General features: G+C 45.0%; 1 protein-coding gene across 1 annotated transcript; it reads right to left on the bottom strand.

Moving 5' to 3' along the window:
• Positions 1 to 200: 200 nt before the first annotated feature.
• LOC115421961 (peptidase inhibitor 16-like) lies at positions 201 to 8368 on the bottom strand. The gene is made up of 6 exons (XM_030137982.1): positions 8210 to 8368; positions 3525 to 3675; positions 3367 to 3415; positions 1747 to 1878; positions 807 to 898; positions 201 to 626 (listed from the first exon to the last, which is right to left on the bottom strand). Exons 1-6 carry the CDS (start codon positions 8366 to 8368, stop codon positions 559 to 561), a joined length of 651 nt encoding a protein of 216 aa, XP_029993842.1. The 3' UTR covers positions 201 to 558.
• Between the last annotated feature and the right edge of the window lie 9874 nt (positions 8369 to 18242).

Genomic DNA, 18242 nt, shown 5'->3' with positions numbered 1-18242 from the left:
ATAGTCTCCACCTCCTGGTCTCCTCCTTCTGGTCTCCTCCTCCGGGTCATCATGGTATAGTCTCCTTCTCCTGGTCTCCTCCTTCTGGTTCCTCCCTCGGGTCATCATGGTATAGGTCTCCTTCTCCTGGTCTCCTCCTTCTGGTCGTTATGGCATCAGGGTGAGGAGTCCACTCAGGAAACCTAACAGCAGAGGAGGTGGCAGATGTCTGTCCTACTGTCATGCGCCTCCTTCACACCTCTACTTTTTTTCCTCCATCTTATTTTTCTGTCCTTTGCTCCAATCTTTGTCCATCTTTCTACCCATGTCCTCCTCCACCTCCTTGTCTCCTCTTTAACCTCCTTAGTCTCCTCCTCCTTCACCTCCTTCGTCTCCTCCTCCACCTCCTTCACTCTCTCCCTTTCCTGTGGAGGATGGCTCTGGGTGGGGGCATCTGGAGTTGGAGGTGTGGAGGCGTCTGCGTCTCCTGAGGAGGAGGAGGGTGATAGTGGGAGCTCTGGGAGCAGGGGTGGTGTCAGAAACAGGTGGCGGAACCTCCTTCTGCTCCTCATTTTGTTGTTAGTCTGTTGGGTCAGGGGTCGCAGGGGGAGGAGTCACTGTTTCATCCTCTTCCTCCTCCTCAGCAACTAGCAACACCACGAAAGGAACTGTTTTACATCCTATAGAGAGAGGGTTAGGGAGGGGTTAAGGTTAGGGTGGGGTTAGGGTTAGGGAGGGGTTAAGGTAGGGTGGGGTTAGGGTTAGGGAGGGGTTAAGGTTAGGGTTAGGGAGGGTTAGGGTTATAGTCATAGTCCTGGTGCTCGTACCACAGAGGTTGTTCTCACATCTTTGCAGGTTCTCTGGACATCTGGAACACCAGTCTCCTTCTACATATGGACGCTCCCCTTCATAATTCCCCCTGAAACACACATGACATCTGACCTTTGACCTTTGACCTCACTATATAAACAATTACAGATAACAGGAAATAAATGCAATAAAACCTGTAGTATTAGTACTATAACTGTACTGTCACAGTAGTAGTATTAGTACTGTAACTGTACTATAACAGTAGTAGTATTACTACTGTAACTGTACTGTCACAGTAGTAGTATTAGTACTGTAACTGTACTATAACAGTAGTAGTATTACTACTGTAACTGTACTGTCACAGTAGTAGTATTAGTACTGTAACTGTACTATAATGCTGCGTTTCCACTACGTGAGCCGGCTCGGCTCGACTTGGTATTCCTGGAGACCGTTTCCATTACAAGATACTACAGGACTTTACAGTACCTGGTCGTCATAGCCAATGCGCTGCATTACTTTCGTTGTCGTCTGCTCAGAGTCTGCTGATACGCTCGTTGCGTGTTGTCTCATCTGAATTTTTACGTCGGCCACAAAGACTGAATCTCCTCGACCGGACTGTGGTGTAGGTTTCGGGCTGTTATCATGTGGATTAACCTACCGCTATATTTACTGTCCACTTCCACATCTGTTTTTTGTTTAAAACGGCGGGTCACAGAGAAAACTGTCTGACCAATCAGTGGTCTGCAGTGTTATATGTCACGTTGTAGTATCTGGTCCCCAGTCTGGAACCTCGGCGGAGGTGGTACCAAAAAGTAGAACTGGGTACCAGATTCTCAGGGTCCTTTTTGTAATGGAAACGCAAAAAGGCTGAGTCGAGTCAAGCTGATACCACGCAGTGGAATTGGGGCATAACTGTAGTAGTATTAGTACTATTACAGTAGTAGTATTAGTACTCACGCTGGGTAGTAGTTACAGACCAGGAAGGACACTCTTTCCCAGTCCAGTCCTTCCATTTGGTTACACAGATGAAAGGCACAGCCCACTCTGTGTGTGTCTGCCCACACCCATCTGGAACAAACAACACAAACCCTGAGTGGACAAACCCTGATGTGGACAAACCCTGAGTGGACAAACCTTGAGTGGACAACCCTAGAGTGGACAAACTCTAGAGTGGACAAACCCTGCGTGGACAAACCTTGAGTGGACAAAACCTGAGTGGACAAACCCTGAGTGGACAAACCCTCAAGTGGACAAACCTTGAGGGACAAACCCTGAGTGGACAAACCCTAGAGTGGACAAACCCTGAGTGGACAAACCCTAGAGTGGACAAACCCTGAGTGGACAAACCCTAGAGTGGACAAACCCCTGAGTGGACAAACCCTGTGTGTGGAATCAGTCGCACAATGTGGACTGTTCTCATCCAAAATACTAGACCCACTAACACAGTGTATTAGCATCACTGTCAGCCACCATGGACAACAGTGGACATCTGGACATGTGGGACATATATGGGATTGTCTGTTCTAGTGTTGGTGCAGATCAGATGCATGATGTTGGATTCTGGTCAGAACCTCTGGTTCAGTTCTAGTGTTGTGTGTGTGTACTGTGTATATATGTGTGTAATTGTGTGTGTGGTGTGTACCTGTGTGTACCTGTGTATATGTGTATCAGTGGCAATTTCTCATAGACTGCAAGGGAAGCTCGTCTCACAGACCAGTTGGTTCAGAATCAGTTTGATCCCAGATCAGTGGACTGGATGTTGTTCACTTCTCCCCCATTCCCATGTCTGTGTTTTCTCCTCCAATCTCTGCTCAGTGCATTTGTCCGTAGACGCTCAGCGTCCATGCACTTCAGTGGGACTGAGTGGAACTGCTTTAAACTGACTCTAAACTGGACGATCATTGGATAAATGACACCATGTTGTCCCACCCCCAGACGCTCGGGTCTCTGGGGGTGAATGGCGCTGTGGCGGAGCTCGGCCGGGCCGGGACGCTGAGGTTCCACATGCTGATTGGAGGATGGGTCGATGGGCTGAATCCAGTTTGATTGACAGCTGTTTTCAGATCTGCTCCTTCACTGCACAGTTCAGTTTAATACCGTCACAATTCTGCTGTGAAATCACAGAAACCAAATGAACTGTTCATTTACTGACCTGGAAGAAAACACACTCATTGTACTCTTCCTTGTTTCAATTAACAGAATTTCAACGTTTTCTTGTTTAGTTGGTACGATAAGGTCACTGAGCATTTTCTTAAAAAGGAACGGAGGAAAATTTATGTTTAAATAACTTTACCTTTTTTTTTCTTTTTGTAAGCCAACAATGAGCTTCCCCTGTCTGAAAGACGAACAGCGCCACTGATGTGTATATATGTGTGTAATTGTGTGTGTGTGTAGCTGTGTGTGTACCTGTGTGTGTGTATATATATATATATACATGTGTGTGTACTTGTGTATATGTGTGTGTACCTACATGTACATGTGTATGTGTGTGTGTACCTACGTGTATATGTGTATGTGTGTGTGTACCTGTGTGTGTATATGTGTGTGTCTGTGTGTGTACCTGTGTGTAGTGTCCACATCTTGTCTTCATCACAGCTGTTGTTGTTGTATTCGTAGTCCAGATGTTCTGTGGATCCACAAAACAAAACATTCATTTACACCTTTATGTGTTCTGACCCACTGGACCCAGAACCACTGGACCCACAACCCACTGGACCCAGAACCCCTGGACTCACCCAGGAACCACTTCTCCAGGGCCACTCGGGAGGTCCAGAGGCCGGTCCCCACGAACAGGTTCTCCCCCGTTGTCCTCCAGCTCTGGGTTGTGGTTCCAGATGCATTTGGCAGCATAGCCTTCTCGATCAGCTTCAGACTGGGGTCCCACCTCTGAAACACACCAGGACACACATGTTCAACAGGGGCTGGTCTGGTACTGGACCGGGGGTGGTCAGGTCCGGACCAGGGGGCGGTCAGGTCCCGGACCAGCTCAAGTTGTATTTCATCAACTTGATCCATAAACAAAAATCCTGAATCGTCCAAACTTGTCTCATATTCACCCTTTAAAGATGTTTGTAAATAAAGCAGTTTTTGATCAAAAAAAAAAGTTTTTTCCAATATTTTTCATATAAATTCTATTATTTATTTTGTATTTTTTCCTTCTGTCATCTGTCAGGTGATTAACTCCAAAATGGTTCATATCTATTATGCTTTGGTTCGGGTTAATGTTAAATGTTGTCAGTGTGTATTTTTACTCACTTGGTAGAAGGGTGTTAGTGTCGAATTTAACCCTGTTATTATGGCATGGATTTAGTGGATGGATCAGAATTTAAACAATCAGACACAACAGGAACAACTGTTGAACTCAGACCAAAAACAAACTGTAAAATTAATCGGACCTTTAATAACAGGTCCAGTGTGTTAGTCTGTTCACACTGCTGAAGTGTTCTAGTAGTTTCTGAAACACAAATGATAGAAGAACCCAAAAAAAAAAAAACAGGACAAACTAGAAGCACTCAGAAAGCGCAGACCTCTGCCAAACCAGATCAGTGCCCCCCCCCCCCCCCCCCCCCCCCCCCCCCCCCCCCCCCATCCCTGATCACAACCACAATTGAATCATTTGTTCCTTGTGCCAGTATCAACATTTCCTGAAATTTTCATCCAAATCTGTCCATAACTTTTTGAGTTATCTTGCACACAGACAAACCAACACCGACAAAAACATAACCTCCTTGGCGGAGGTAACTATTGAACTAAAGGCCTTCAAAGTCAAACCCTAACCCAAGGACCCTAACAGCGTAAGATTCAGATTTATTGTCATTTTGATAAAAACATCTCAGATGCTGTTAAGAACAAATGTCATGTCACTAATACTCTCTTTTGAGCTACAGCGGGTTTGCAGTCCTCCAACCCACAAAGCTGGTAAAGAGCTCGATCTCATTTTCACCCGAAACTGCATCACAGATGCCCTCACAGTCACACCTTTACACCTGTCTGACCACTGTTTCATTCAGTTCAGTTGTGTCTCTCCCTGAAAAACACTCTGCTCCCTCCACCATGGTCTCTTTCGCCGCAGCCTCCGCAATTTGTCCCCCACCCACTTCTCCACTGTCGTAGCCTCGCTCTCCCTCCCCCAGCACTTTTTCCTCCTTAGAGGTTAATGATGCCACTGAGTCTGGTGTGCTCTACACTTAGCTCCTGTCTGGATAATCTGTGCCCTCTATCTACTAGACCCGCTCCATCCTCCCAGTCCCACCATGGCTCAATGATAACCTCCGGTCGCTGCGTACCAACCTCAGAGCCGCAGAGAGAAAATGGCACAAAACAAAAGCTCTTCTGACCTGATCACATTCCAGTCACTATTGGTATCCTTCTCATCCAGTGTCACTGCTGCGAAGAAGGCTTACTATAATAACAGAATTCATTCTGCCACCGACACCAAGAAACTATTCTCAAACCTTTAAAACACTACTCAACCCTCCACCTCCACCGCCCACTACTAATCTGACAGCAGACAATTTTGCTTCATTTTTCACAATAAAGTGTCTACTATCAGCAGTCAGTTCACTGCTCACCCATAGACTGCACGCCTCCTTCTTCAACATCATCATCATCACACACTGCTTCTTCTCCCCTGACTATGGCTACTACTAACTCAACTGATTAAAAGCCCAACTGCGTCATTCCCCTCATTTACTCCCCTCACAGAGAACGAGGGTGTCTAAACTCCTTTCCTCTAGCCGTCCTACAACATGCCTGTTGGACCCTATTCATCCAACCTCTTACAGTCTGTTGCCCCTACTATCACAGCACCAATCACACATGTGATTAATGCTTCACTGACTTCAGGAACATTTCCTACAGTATTTAAACAAGCGCAGGTAACACCACTACTCAAAAAACCTTCCCTCACCCCCACTCAAGTGGAGAATTATCGACCAGTCTCACTCCTCCCATACCTTTCTAAGATGCATCGAAGGGCTGTTTTCAAACAGGTCACAGAATTCCTCTCCCAAAATAACCTCCTTGACATCAACCAATCTGGCTTCAAAATCGGCCACTCCACTGAAACGGCTCTGTTGTTTGTGACAGAAGCCTGAAGAGGCTAAGAGCAGCAGCCAAGTCTTCAGTACTCATTCTACTGGACTTATCAGCAGCATTGACACTGTCAATCATGATATCCTGTTATCCATACTCTGGAACATGGGCATCACAGGCCACGCCCACTCCTGGTTTCAATCTTACCTTACTGGTCGGTCCTTCAGTGTGTCCTGGCTAGGGCACACATCAGCAGTTCACCGCCTCACAACGGGGGTCCCCCAAGGCTCTGTGTGGGCCCCTCCTTTTTGCCATATACACCACCTCACTCAGTCAGATCATCCACTCACACGGCTTCTCATATCATTGCTATGCTGATGATACCCAGCTCTATCTGTCATTCCCACCTGATGACTCCACAGTCTCAGTGCGGATCTCAGATTGTCTCTCTGACTATCTGCATGGATGAAAGCCCATCACCTTCAGCTGAACCTGTCCAAAACTGAACTGCTGGTCTTCCCAGCTAAGCCAACCATACAGCAGGACATCTCCATCACTATTGACTCCATACCTCTGGCTCCTACCAGTGTAGTACGTAACTTGGGAGTCATGATTGATAATCAGTTGACCTTCACGGATCACGTTGCCTCTGTCACCCGATCATGCGTTTCACTCTGTTCGACCTAAGAAAAGATCAGGCCATACCTAACCGAACAGGCCACCCAGCTCCTGGTGCAGACTATGGTTATCTCCCGTCTTGACTACAGCACTGCTCTTCTAACGGGCCTCCCAGCTTGTGTTGTCAACCACTACAGATGGTCCAGAATGCAGCAGCACGTCTGGTCTTCAATCAGCCTAAAAGGGCACATGTCACCCCTTACTCATTGAGTTCCACTGGTCTACCCATAGCTGCCCGCATCAAATTCAAATCTTTAATCCTAGCCTACAAAATTATCCGTGGTCTGCTCCTGTCTACTTAGGTGCACTAATAAAAGCTTATGTCGCCCACGACCACTCCGCTCGTCTGGGGACGTAGTCTGGTGGTCCCCAGACCTTGTACAAGACAATCCAGGCTCTTTTCATGGGTCGTTCCACGTTGGTGGAACGCTTCTAACAAGTGCTACGAGAACAGAGGTCATCCTGCCCTATCTTCAAGAAGCTCCTGAAGACCAGCTCTTCCGAGAGCACCTCCTATCCTAGCACTTTCAAACATTCCATTTTAAATATTCTAATAGGTTTTCCCAGGACACCACAGATTCTTTTCACGATTATCTCTGGACCTGCTGCGATGGTCCGGCCTCTCCTGCCCTCATCATCACCACGCACTTATCCTCAACCGTCTCCATGTGTCTCCCCCTACTCCCCCCTTCTCCCCCTCTCCCCCCGTCTCTATCGCTCTCTCTTTTTCCACTTCTCTACTCTCTCTCTTTAACCCCAACTGGTCAAGGCAGACGGCCATCCTCAGGAGTCTGGGTCTGCTCCAGGTTCTACTGTTAAAGGGAAGTTTTCCTCGCCACTGTCACCAGTCACAAGTGTTTGCTCCTGAAGGATTCTGTTGGGTTTCTGTAGAATTGACTTAGAGTCTGGTTTTGACCAACTCTATATATAAAATGTCAAGAGATAACTTTTTTGTGATCTGGCGCTATATAAATAAAATTTGATTGATTGAGTGATTAATGGTTTTCCCCTGTAAGTCGATTTGGAAAAAGCGTCTGCCAAATGCATAAACATAAACATAAAATAGCAAAATGCACAGCACGAAATAAAAACACAGAAGAAAATTCCTGAAAACACCGACTAAAAACAACCTATATTATATATGATAAATTAACCCCTAATCCTAACCCAAGGACCCTAACACCCTAACCCTAATCAGACAAGTCACTGCTGGTGGTGTAATGACCGGGCTGTGTCCTGCAGGGGGAGACACTACACACTGAAACCAACTCCAGTCCATGAGGTGGGCCAGTGTTTGGTTTGAGCTGAAGGGGGGATGTCAGATCTACAGGTCCACAGAGTTCACAACCTTTCCAGCATGGACCGTGTGTTGTGTCTGCAGATGTCTGAAAACATCCCAGAGCACCATACAACACAGGATAGGACATGAAATAAGATATGACATAAGATATGATGTGTTTATGCGTGTAGGTGTGTGTGGGTGTGTGTGTGTGTGTATAAGTGTACATGTGTGGGTGTCAGTGTGTTGTACATGTGCTTATGGATGTTGGTCTATGTGTGTGTGTGGTGTGTGTGTGTGTGGGGGGGGGGGTTGGAGGTGGAGGGGGTGTAGGATTTGAGTTGGTAGGGACTGGGGTGCAGGGATGGTGGTGGTGCTGGGGGGCCTTTGGGTCCCTGGGGCACTTGGCTGGGGCATTGTGGTGTGTACTGGCCCACAGTGGGTGGTTGTCTCGGGGGTCTGGTTTCCAGGGTGGCTCCTGGTGCCTTGCTTGCCCCTGGGTGGCTGGCCTCTGGCAGGGGTTTGGCAGCTGGTGTCCCTGGCTCCCTGGGGCCTGTGCTCGGGCGCTGTGGGGCCACCGTTGACCATCTTTGGGGCGGGTGCATTGTCACCTCTCGGGGGGGTTAATGTCTGCTGGTTGGCCAGGCCTTAGGGCCCTTACTGTTGGTCCCTGGTCCTTGGAGGGGGTGTGGTTGCTGGGCCTTGGGGCCAGTTAGACCCAGTTAACCCAGCTAAACCAGGTTAAATCCAGTTAAACCAGGTTAAATCCAGTTAAACCAGGTTAAATCCAGTTAAACCCAGTTAAACCAGGTTAAATCCAGTTAAACCCAGTTAAACCAGGTTAAATCCAGTTAAACCAGGTTAAATCCAGTTAAATCAGGTTAAAACCAGGTTAAACCCAGGTAAACCCTGTTAAACCCAGTTACCCATGGTCAGTAGATCATGTGTGCACAGACACGTTCTGTGCGGATCCATTGTTTTTGTCCAGTTGTTGTTATTGTTGTTGTTGCTAAGTAACCGGCGGGTGTGTGTCAGTGTGTGGACTGTGTGTCAGTGTGTTGTGTGTGTTGTTTGTGTGTGTGCTCTGGGGTCGGTCCACATTCCTGTTGGTCTCCTGGTTCTGGAACATCTGGTCCTTGTTATGAAGGGACTCACATGTCCAATTACACACATAAAGCCCATGTTCAACACAGTGGTGTCCAGAGTCTGACTCCGCCTTAGGGTTAGGGCCCAGGGACTGGGCTGGTCTTAGTGGTCTGAGTTTGAACTGGTCACACTGGACCAGGTGGTCTTATCTGAACTGGGTGGATGGGTCTACCTGGTACTCAGTCCTGCCTGACCTGGTCTCCTTTAAGTTGCAGTGGGTGGTCACTGCAGAGGTCATGTGATGAGGACATAGACCAGGACCTCCTTCCACCTGGAAACCAAGGGGTGGAGACTGGGGGTCAGGTTTCACTGTGGGCAGGGTCAGTTGGACATGGATGGTGGAGAAGGACGATAGATCAGTTTCAGATTAGAGAACAACAAAAACAGCTGTTGACAGAACATCTGAAGGACCAGTGAAGTACCCTGACCATTGAAGGACCCTGACCATCTGAAGGACCCTGACCATCTGACGGACAATGAAGTACCCTGACCATCTAAAGGACCAGTGAAGGACCCTGACCATCTGAAGGACCAGAAAAGTACCCTGATGGTCACTGTCCATGTTGGACTAGAGCTCATTTTACAGCCCTTTCAGATTAATGGAGCCATTTTGTGTTGAAATATTAAAATACTCTTTAAATGTTTTTGTTTTTCAGGGTTAGTTAGAATCTCTGAATCACAGAAATAATGTTCTGTAGTTTGTATCAACTGTAGATGATCTGGATTCATTAGACTCAGCTGAACACATTGGTTAGCATGACAGGTAAGGCCTGTGTTCCATGGTAACAGTCAGTTAAACTAACCAGAGAGTTGATTCATGGACCTGTTGAACAGAGAGTTGATTTCAGTGCATAAACACTGAGCCTCATCTCAGCTCTTTCACAACACTCATCGTCCTTGTTGGTCAACTCATAAATACTACCCCCCCCCCCTTCTCTGCTGCATCCTCTTGTTATTAACTGAAGGAAGTCAAATAATCCACTTTATCCTACACAGGTTGAGTTAAAGGAGACTGGAGAACTCAACCTGCATGAACTAGTCTAATCTAGATTTATCTGGTCATATCTAATCCATTCTAGTCTGATGTAGACTTATCTAGTCTGTTCTAGTCTAATCTAGATTTATCTGGTCATATCTAATCCATTCTAGTCTGATGTAGACTTATCTAGTCTGTTCTAGTCTAATCTGGATTTATCTAGTCATATCCAGTCTATTGTAGTCTGATCTAGATTTATCTAGTCATATCTAGTCTCGTCTAATCTAGTTGATTCTAGTCTACTTTAATGTTGTCTAATCTAGTCCAGTCTAATCTAGTTTTATCTAGTCCAGTCTAATGTAGTTTTATCTAGTCTGATCTAGTCTAGTCTCGTTTTATAAACAGACTGGAACTCAAACTGGACTGTATCTGGGATTGTCTGTTTACTTTGAGGTCGTTCTGATGAACATCAGTCCTTCATCATTATCCACCTCCTGTCATCATTATCCCGCCTCCTGTCATCATTACCCCACCTCTGTCATCGTTACTCCGCCTCCTGTCATCATTACTCCGCCTCCTGTCATCGTTACTCCGCCTCCTGTCATCGTTACTCCGCCTTCTGTCATCGTTAACTCCGCCTCCTGTCATCATTACTCCGCCTTTCTGTCATCGTTACTCCGCCTCCTGTCATCATATCTCCACCTGGACTCAGACAGACTCTGGACCTCGGCTGGTTTAAATCAGAATGTATTTAGTCTCCTCCTCTTGTTTCCTATTGGTCTGAAGCTCCTCCCCAGCGTCCTGATTGGCTCATCCATTTTATTTATCACTTTGATTCGGGTCCGTTATTCAACAGGACATCATTTAGACACATGAGTCAGTTCAGAAATGTGGACATGTTCTGGTTCAGATGGGTTCGAACTGCAGCGAAACGGCAGCTGGAACGCATTAGAACAAAGCCCAGAAAATCCCCAAAGTATGAAATAAAAGAAGAAACATTCAGTCATTTCCTGTTGATCCGACTGTGGGGAGTTGGTTCATATTTGAGGAGGTAGGAGGGGGAGGAGGAAGAAGGGGAGGAGGAGAAATAACACCAAGGGTTACCATGACAACAGTAGGAATACACATCCACCTCCACTCCAGCACTTCTGATATTAGATGATCATAAAGGTCCCTGTGCGGACCAGAGCCATGGGTGGGTCAACCTGAACCACTGGACCAGAGCCATGGGTGGGTCAACCTTGAGCCACTGGACCAGAGCCAGGGTGGGTCAACCTGAGCCACTGGGCTTGTGTTGGTCCAGGTGCATTCTGGGATTGTAGTCTACAGCAGGGGTGTCAAACTCAGATCCTCGAGGGCCGGTATCCTGCATGTTAGATGTTTCCCCTCCTCCATCACACCTGGAAGCATTACATTGTTATCAGGCTTCCGCAAGCATGATGATGAGCTGATCATTAATGAACCAGGTGTGGAAGGACGAGGGAAATATCTAAAACATGCAGGACACCGGCCTCGAGGACCGGAGTTTGACACCTGTGGTCTACAGGGTTCAAGGGTTTACAGAAATGGAAACAAAACATTGAAATGAAGTCCAGTATCTCATCTCATCATGGCACTCCTGTGTCGGTCTCAGCCCATGTCATCAAAGTTATGGTTCTGGTGTAGTATTAACCCGGGGCCGGGCCAGGACCAGGGCTGGACGGGGGACACTGGTTGTCTAGTTTGTGGTTCTTGGTGTAGTAGTACTTGAGGCCGGTCCAGGACCAGGGCTGGAGATATTCTGATCTCTGTCTAGGTTGACTCCATTTCTCCATCTGTACCCTTAAACCAGTTCACATCCTGGTCAGTGTCACATGAGTTCAGCCAGAACAAAGACACTCAGTTGACATTTGTGGAGACTCATGACAAATCATTGGATTAGAAAGTCCACAGCAGTGTTTGTCTGAGGACAAGGACTGGACTGTGTCATCCTGTGGCCTGAGGACTCTTCAGGATCCTCCTCAAACTCCAGCATCATTGAGAGTCTGTTGGACCGTCCAGAACCAAGTGGACCCGTCATCACATTCTAAACTGGACTCATGTTTAGTAAAGGTTAGCTGAAGGACCTCCAGAAGAGCTGATAAAAACAAGAACAATACTGAAGGTTGACAGAGGACGGACGGTTATTTGGACCTGAACACAACAGAAGACAGTAAAGGGACAGTGGAGTTCAACAGAGCTACACTGAACTACACTTAATTAAACTACAAGCTAATTACTGCTGGCTCCTTATTCTGCTCATTTGTTCATACAGTTGATAGGTTATTCTATAGTTCCATAGTTCTGTGCATCAGTTCCATCTGTGTCTCCACCTACTTCACCCTCTCCCCCAGTCTCTGTCTCTCTCTCTCTCCTCAGTCTGGTTCTGCTCCAGGTTTTAAACTGTTAAAGGTAGTTTTTCCTTCATCTGTCTGCACTCAAAGTGGTGAACTGCTGGTGGTTATCTGCTGGTTCTGTTGGTTCTATAAATGGCTTTACAGTTGGTTTATTCCAGGTCTATTGTAAAGTGTCATCAGATAACTTTTGTTCTGATTGGATGCGATATAAATAAAATTTGTTGATTAGTAGAGGACAGCGGAGCGGACCGTAGAGGACAGCGGAGGACAGTAGAGGACAGCGGAGGACCGTAGAGGACAGTGGAGGACAGTAGAGGACATGGAGGACAGTAGAGGACAGGACGTGGAGGACAGTAGAGAACAGCAGAGGACAGCGGAAGACAGTGGAGGACAGTAGAGGACAGCGGAGGAAAGTGGAGGACAGCAGAGGACAGGACAGTGGAGGACAGTAGAGAACAGTAGTAGAGGACCATAGAGGCAGTGGAGGACAGTAGAGAACAGCGGAGGACAGTAGAGGACAGGACAGCAGAGGACAGTAGAGGACAGGACAGTAGAGGACAGCGGAGGAAAGTGGAGGACAGTGGAGGGACAGCGGAGGGACAGTAGAGGACAGGCCAGTGGAGGACAGTAGAGAACAGTAGAGGACAGCGGAGGACAGTAGAGGACAGTAGAGGACAGGACAGTGGAGGACAGTAGAGAACAGCAGAGGACAGCGGAAGGACAGTGGAGGACAGTAGAGGACAGCGGAGGAAAGTGGAGGACAGCAGAGGACAGTGGAGGACAGTAGAGGACAGCGGAGGACAGTAGAGGAGAGGACAATGGAGGACAGTAGAGAACAGTAGAGGACAGTGGAGGACAGTAGAGGACAGTAGAGAACAGTGGAGGACAGCGGAGGACAGTAGAGGACAGTGGAGGACAGTAGAGGACAGTGGAGGACGGCGGAAGACAGTGGAGGACAGTAGAGGACAGGACAGTGGAGGACAGTAGAGGACAGGACAGTGGAGGACAGTAGAGGACAGGACAGTGGAGGACAGTAGAGGACAGGACAGTGGAGGACAGGACGTGGAGGACAGTGGAGGACAGCGGAAGACAGTAGAGGACAGCAGAGGACAGTAGAGGACAGGACAGTAGAGGACAGCGGAGGGAAGTGGAGGACAGCAGAGGACAGGACAGTGGAGGACAGTAGAGGACAGTAACCCTAACGGTTTGGGTTAAAGGCTTTAACTCTACTAAAGGATAATTCAGGTGCAGAGTGTTAAAACTAAAGCCTGATGGGAAAATGAGTCCAAGTGAAAAAAACAAAGACCTGAAATAAAATATTCAACCAAACACTTAAAGACTGTCTGAACCCTAACCCTACAGACCAAACTGAGGACCACCTGAACTCTGAGGACCACCTGAACTGACGGACCACCTGAACTCTGAGGACCGCCCTGAATTTGAGGACCGCCGTGAACTCTTAGGACCACCTGAACTGAGAACCACCTAAACTCTGAGGATCACCTGAACTCTGAGGACCCACCTGAAATCTGAGGACCATCTGAACTGAGGACCACCTGAACTTGAGGACCACCCTGAACTGAGAACCACTAAAACTCTGAGGACCAACCTAACTGAGAACACCTGACCTCTGAGGACCACCTGAACTGAGAACCACCTAAACTCTGAGGACCAACCTGAACTCTGAGGACCACCTGAACTGAGGACACACATGAAATTGAGGACCCACCTGAACTGAGAACCACGTAAACTCTGAGGACCACCTGAACTGAGAACCACCTGAACTCTGAGGACCACCTGAACTGAGAACCACCTGAACTTGAGGACCACCTGACTGAGAACACCTAACTCTGAGGACCACCTGAACTCTGAGGACCACATGAACTCTGAGGACCACCTGAACTCTAAGAACCACCTGGATCTCTGAGACCACTGAAGGTCTGAGGACCACATCCTTTCTGATCACATGACAGACATAAAACCATTTGACAGGACCCACCGTTCAGACCGCCCATATTTGACCTATCAGATTCCTGAACCTGTATCCATGACCAGACTTATGGGTCCCTATAATTAGACCCCAGCTGGTGAAATGTCGCCGTGCTGAGTGCGTGCTCATGCCCTGCAGGTGTCCTACCAGAGGCAGCATGGCCGAGGCGCTGGGGGGACACCACTCCTCTGTAGTGGTTGTGCAGCTCCACCAGCAGCTCCTCCTGATCCTCCGTCAAAAAGCTCCAGGCTCCGGGGAAACACCAGGGCCCCCAGCAGCAGCCACGCCACAGAAGGGCTCCCGTCGGCGGGCAGAGGCGCAGGTTCTCCCCCCTGCTCAGCCTGGAGCTGTTGGCACTGCTGGCGCAGACCGGCCGGAGGCTCGGTCCCGGGGGGTCGAGGTGCCGGAGACCCTTTGGAGCTCCGAGAGGCTCCGCTGATGCATGATGGGATACGAAGTCCAGAGGGATGTATCCTCAAGAGGTCAATCCAAAGTCAGAGTGTGTCAATCAGCCACTGTGTTGATCAGAGAGAGAGTGTACAACAGCTGTCTGTGTTTGTCTTATATATATGTGTGTGTGTGTGTGTGTGTGTGTGTGGTCTGTGTGTGTGTGTGTGCATGTGGTGTGTGTGAGTGTCGTTCTATGAGTGTGTGTTAGTGTGAGTTTCCTCCTCGGTGTCTCCTCACTCTATGACAACGTCTGTGTTCTGAACAGCTTTAAGAGTCAGAGGATCCTCCCACACACACACAGACGCACCACACACACACACACTCAGTTCACATTTTGCACACTGCTCTGACTGGTACGCACAAACACCCTACCACCCTCCACTTACTGTCCACATTCTCCACATCGCTCTGTCTTTGTGTCTCTTCATCTTTTGTGAATTTTGGGTCTTTTGTTTAGTTTAATCATTGTGTGTCTTGTGTATTTTGTGTCTTCTGTATATTTTGTGTCTTGTGTCTTTTGTGTATTTTGTTTCTTTTGTGTCTTTTGTGTATTTTGTGTCTTGTGTCTTTTGTGTCTTGTGTATTGTGTGTCTTTTGTGTCTTGTGTATTTTGTCTTTTGTGTATTTTGTGTCTTTTGTGTATTTTGTGTCTTTTGTGTCTTTTGTCTTTTGTGTATTTTGTGTCTTTTGTGTATTTTGTGTCTTGTGTATTTTGTGTCTTTGTGTCTTTTGTGTATTTTGTGTCTTGTGTCTTTTGTGTATTTTGTTTCTTTTGTGTCTTTTGTGTATTTTGTGTCTTGTGTCTTTTGTGTATTTGTTTCTTTTGTGTCTTTTGTGTCTTTTGTGTCTTGTCTTGTGTCTTTTGTGTCTTGTGTCTTTGTGTCTTGTGTATTTTGCGTCTTTTGTGTATTTGTGTCTTGTGTATTTTGTGTATTTTGTTTCTTTGTGTCTTTTGTGTCTTGTGTCTTTTGTGTATTTTGTCTTTGTGTATTTTGGTGTCTTTTGTGTATTTTGTGTCTTGGTGTCTTTTGTGTCTTGTGTATTTCTGTGTATTGTGTGGTCTTTTGTGTATTTTGTCTTTTGTGTATTTTGTGTCTTTTGTGTATTTTGTGTCTTGTGTATTTTGTGTCTTTTATGTATTTTGTGTCTTGTGTCTTTTGTGTCTTTGTGTATTTTGTCTTTTTGTGTATTTGTGTCTTGTGTCTTTGTGTATTTGTGTCTTTATGTATTTTGTGTCTTGTGTATTTTGTGTCTTTGTGTCTTGTATTGTATTTTGTGTGTTGTGGTATTTTGTGTCTTTTGTGTCTTGTGTCTTTTGTGTCTTGTGTATTTTGTGTCTTTTGTGTCTTGTGTCTTTTGTGTATTTTGTATTGTGTGTTTTGTGTCTTTGTTTTTTTTGTGTATTTTGTGTCTTTTTGTATTTTGTGTCGTTTATGTATTTTGTGTCTTGTGTATTTTGTGTCTTTTGTGTCTTTTGTGTATTTTGTGTCTTGTGTCTTTTGTGTCGTTTATGTATTTTGTGTCTTGTGTATTTTGTGTCTTTTATGTATTTTGTGTCTTTTGTGTATTTTGTTTCTTTTGTGTATTTTGTGTATTTTATGTCTTTGTGTCTTGTGTATTTTGTGTCTTTTGTGTATTTTGTCTTTTGTGTCTTTTGTGTCTTGTGTCTTTTGTGTATTTTGTTTCTTTTGTGTATTTTTGTCTTGTGTCTTTTGTGTCTTGTGTATTTGTGTCTTTTGTGTATTTGTGTCTTTTGTGTCTTTTATGTATTTTGTGTCTTTTGTGTATTTTGTGTCTTTTGTGTATTTTGTCTTTTGTGTATTTGTGTCTTTTGTGTATTTTGTTTCTTTTGTGTATTTTGTGTCTTGTGTCTTTTGTGTCTTTTGTGTCTTTTGTGTCTTTTGTCTTTTGTGTATTGTGTGTATTTTGTGTCTTGTGTCTTTTGTGTCTTTCATGTATTTTGTGTCTTGTGTCTTTTGTGTATTTTGTTTCTTTTGTGTATTTTGTGTCTTTTGTGTATTTGTGTCTTGTGTCTTTTGTGTCTTGTGTATTTTGTGTCTTTGTGTATTTTGTGTCTTTGTGTCTTGTATATTTTGTGTCTTTTGTGTATTTTGTCTTTTGTGTATTCTGTGTCTTTGTGTATTTTGTGTCTTGTGTATTTTGTGTCTTTTGTGATATTTGTCTTTGTGGTCTTTTGTGTCTTGTGTATTTGTGTCTTTTGGTGTATTTTGTCTTTTGTGTAGTTTTGTGTCTTGTGTCTTTTGTGTATTTTGTGGCTTTTGTGTATTTTTGTGTCTTTGTGTATTTTGTGTATTTTGTGTCTTTTATGTATTTATGTGTCTTGTGTATTTTGTGTCTTTTGTGTATTTTCTGTCTTGTGCCTTTTGTTTTTTTGTGTGTATTTTGTGTCTTTTGTGTATTTTGTGTCTTGTGTCTTTTGTGTCGTTATGATTGGGATTTTGTGTCTTGTGTATTTTGGTGTCTTTTGTGTCTTTTATGTATTTGTGTCTTTTGTCTTTTGTTTCTTTTGTGTATTTGTGTCGTTTTGTGTCTTGTGTCTTTTGTGTCTTTTGTTTCTTTTGTGTATTTTGTTTCGTTTTGTGTATTTTGTGTCTTGTGTCTTGTGTATTTGGTCTTTTATGTATTTTGTGTCTTGTGTCTTTTGTGTCTTTTGTTTCTTTTGTGTATTTTGTGTATTTTGTGTCTTTTGTGTTTTGTGTATTTTGTGTATTTTGTGTATTTTGTCTGTTGGTATTTTGTGTCCTTGGGTAGTTTGTTTTTTGTGTGTATTTTGTGTCTTTTATGTATTTGTAGTCTTGTGTATTTTGTGTCTTTTGTGTCTTTTATGTATTTGTGTCTTGTGTATTTTGTGTCTTTTATGGTATTTGTGTGTCTTGTGTGTATCTTGTGTCTTGTGTATTTTGTGTGTCTTTTATGTATTTTGTGTCTTGTGTAGTTTTAGTGTCATTTTATGTATTGTGTCTTGGTATTGTGGCTTTTGTGTATTTTGTGGTCTTGTGTCTTTGTGTAATTTTGTTTCTTTTGTGTATTTTGTGTCTTTTGTGTCGTTTGTGTCTTGTGTCTTTTGTGTCTTGTGTATTTGTGTCTTTGTGTATTTGTGTCTTTTGTGTCTTGTATATTTTGTGTCTTTTGGGTATTTTGTCTTTTGTGTATTCTGGGTCTTTTGTGTATTTTGTGTCTTGTGTATTTTGTGTCTTTGTGTATTTTGTCTTTGTGTCTTTTGTGTCTTGTGTCTTTTGTGTATTTGTCTTTTGTGTATTTTGTGTCTTGTGTCTTTTGTGTATTTTGTGTCTTTTGTGTATTTTGTGTCTTTTGTGGTCTTTTATGTATTTTGTGTCTTGTGTATTTTGTGTCTTTTGTGTATTTTCTGTCTTGTGCCTTTTGTTTTTTTTGTGTGTATTTTGTGTCTTTTGTTATTTTGTGTCTTGTGTCTTTTGTGTGCTTTATGTATTTTGTGTCTTGTGTATTTTGTGTCTTTTGTGTCTTTTATGTATTTTGTGTCTT

The sequence above is a fragment of the Sphaeramia orbicularis genome, chromosome 7 (genome assembly GCF_902148855.1).
Source record: "Sphaeramia orbicularis chromosome 7, fSphaOr1.1, whole genome shotgun sequence".
NCBI lineage: Eukaryota > Metazoa > Chordata > Actinopteri > Kurtiformes > Apogonidae > Sphaeramia > Sphaeramia orbicularis.
This window is presented reverse-complemented; position numbering and strand designations above follow the sequence as displayed.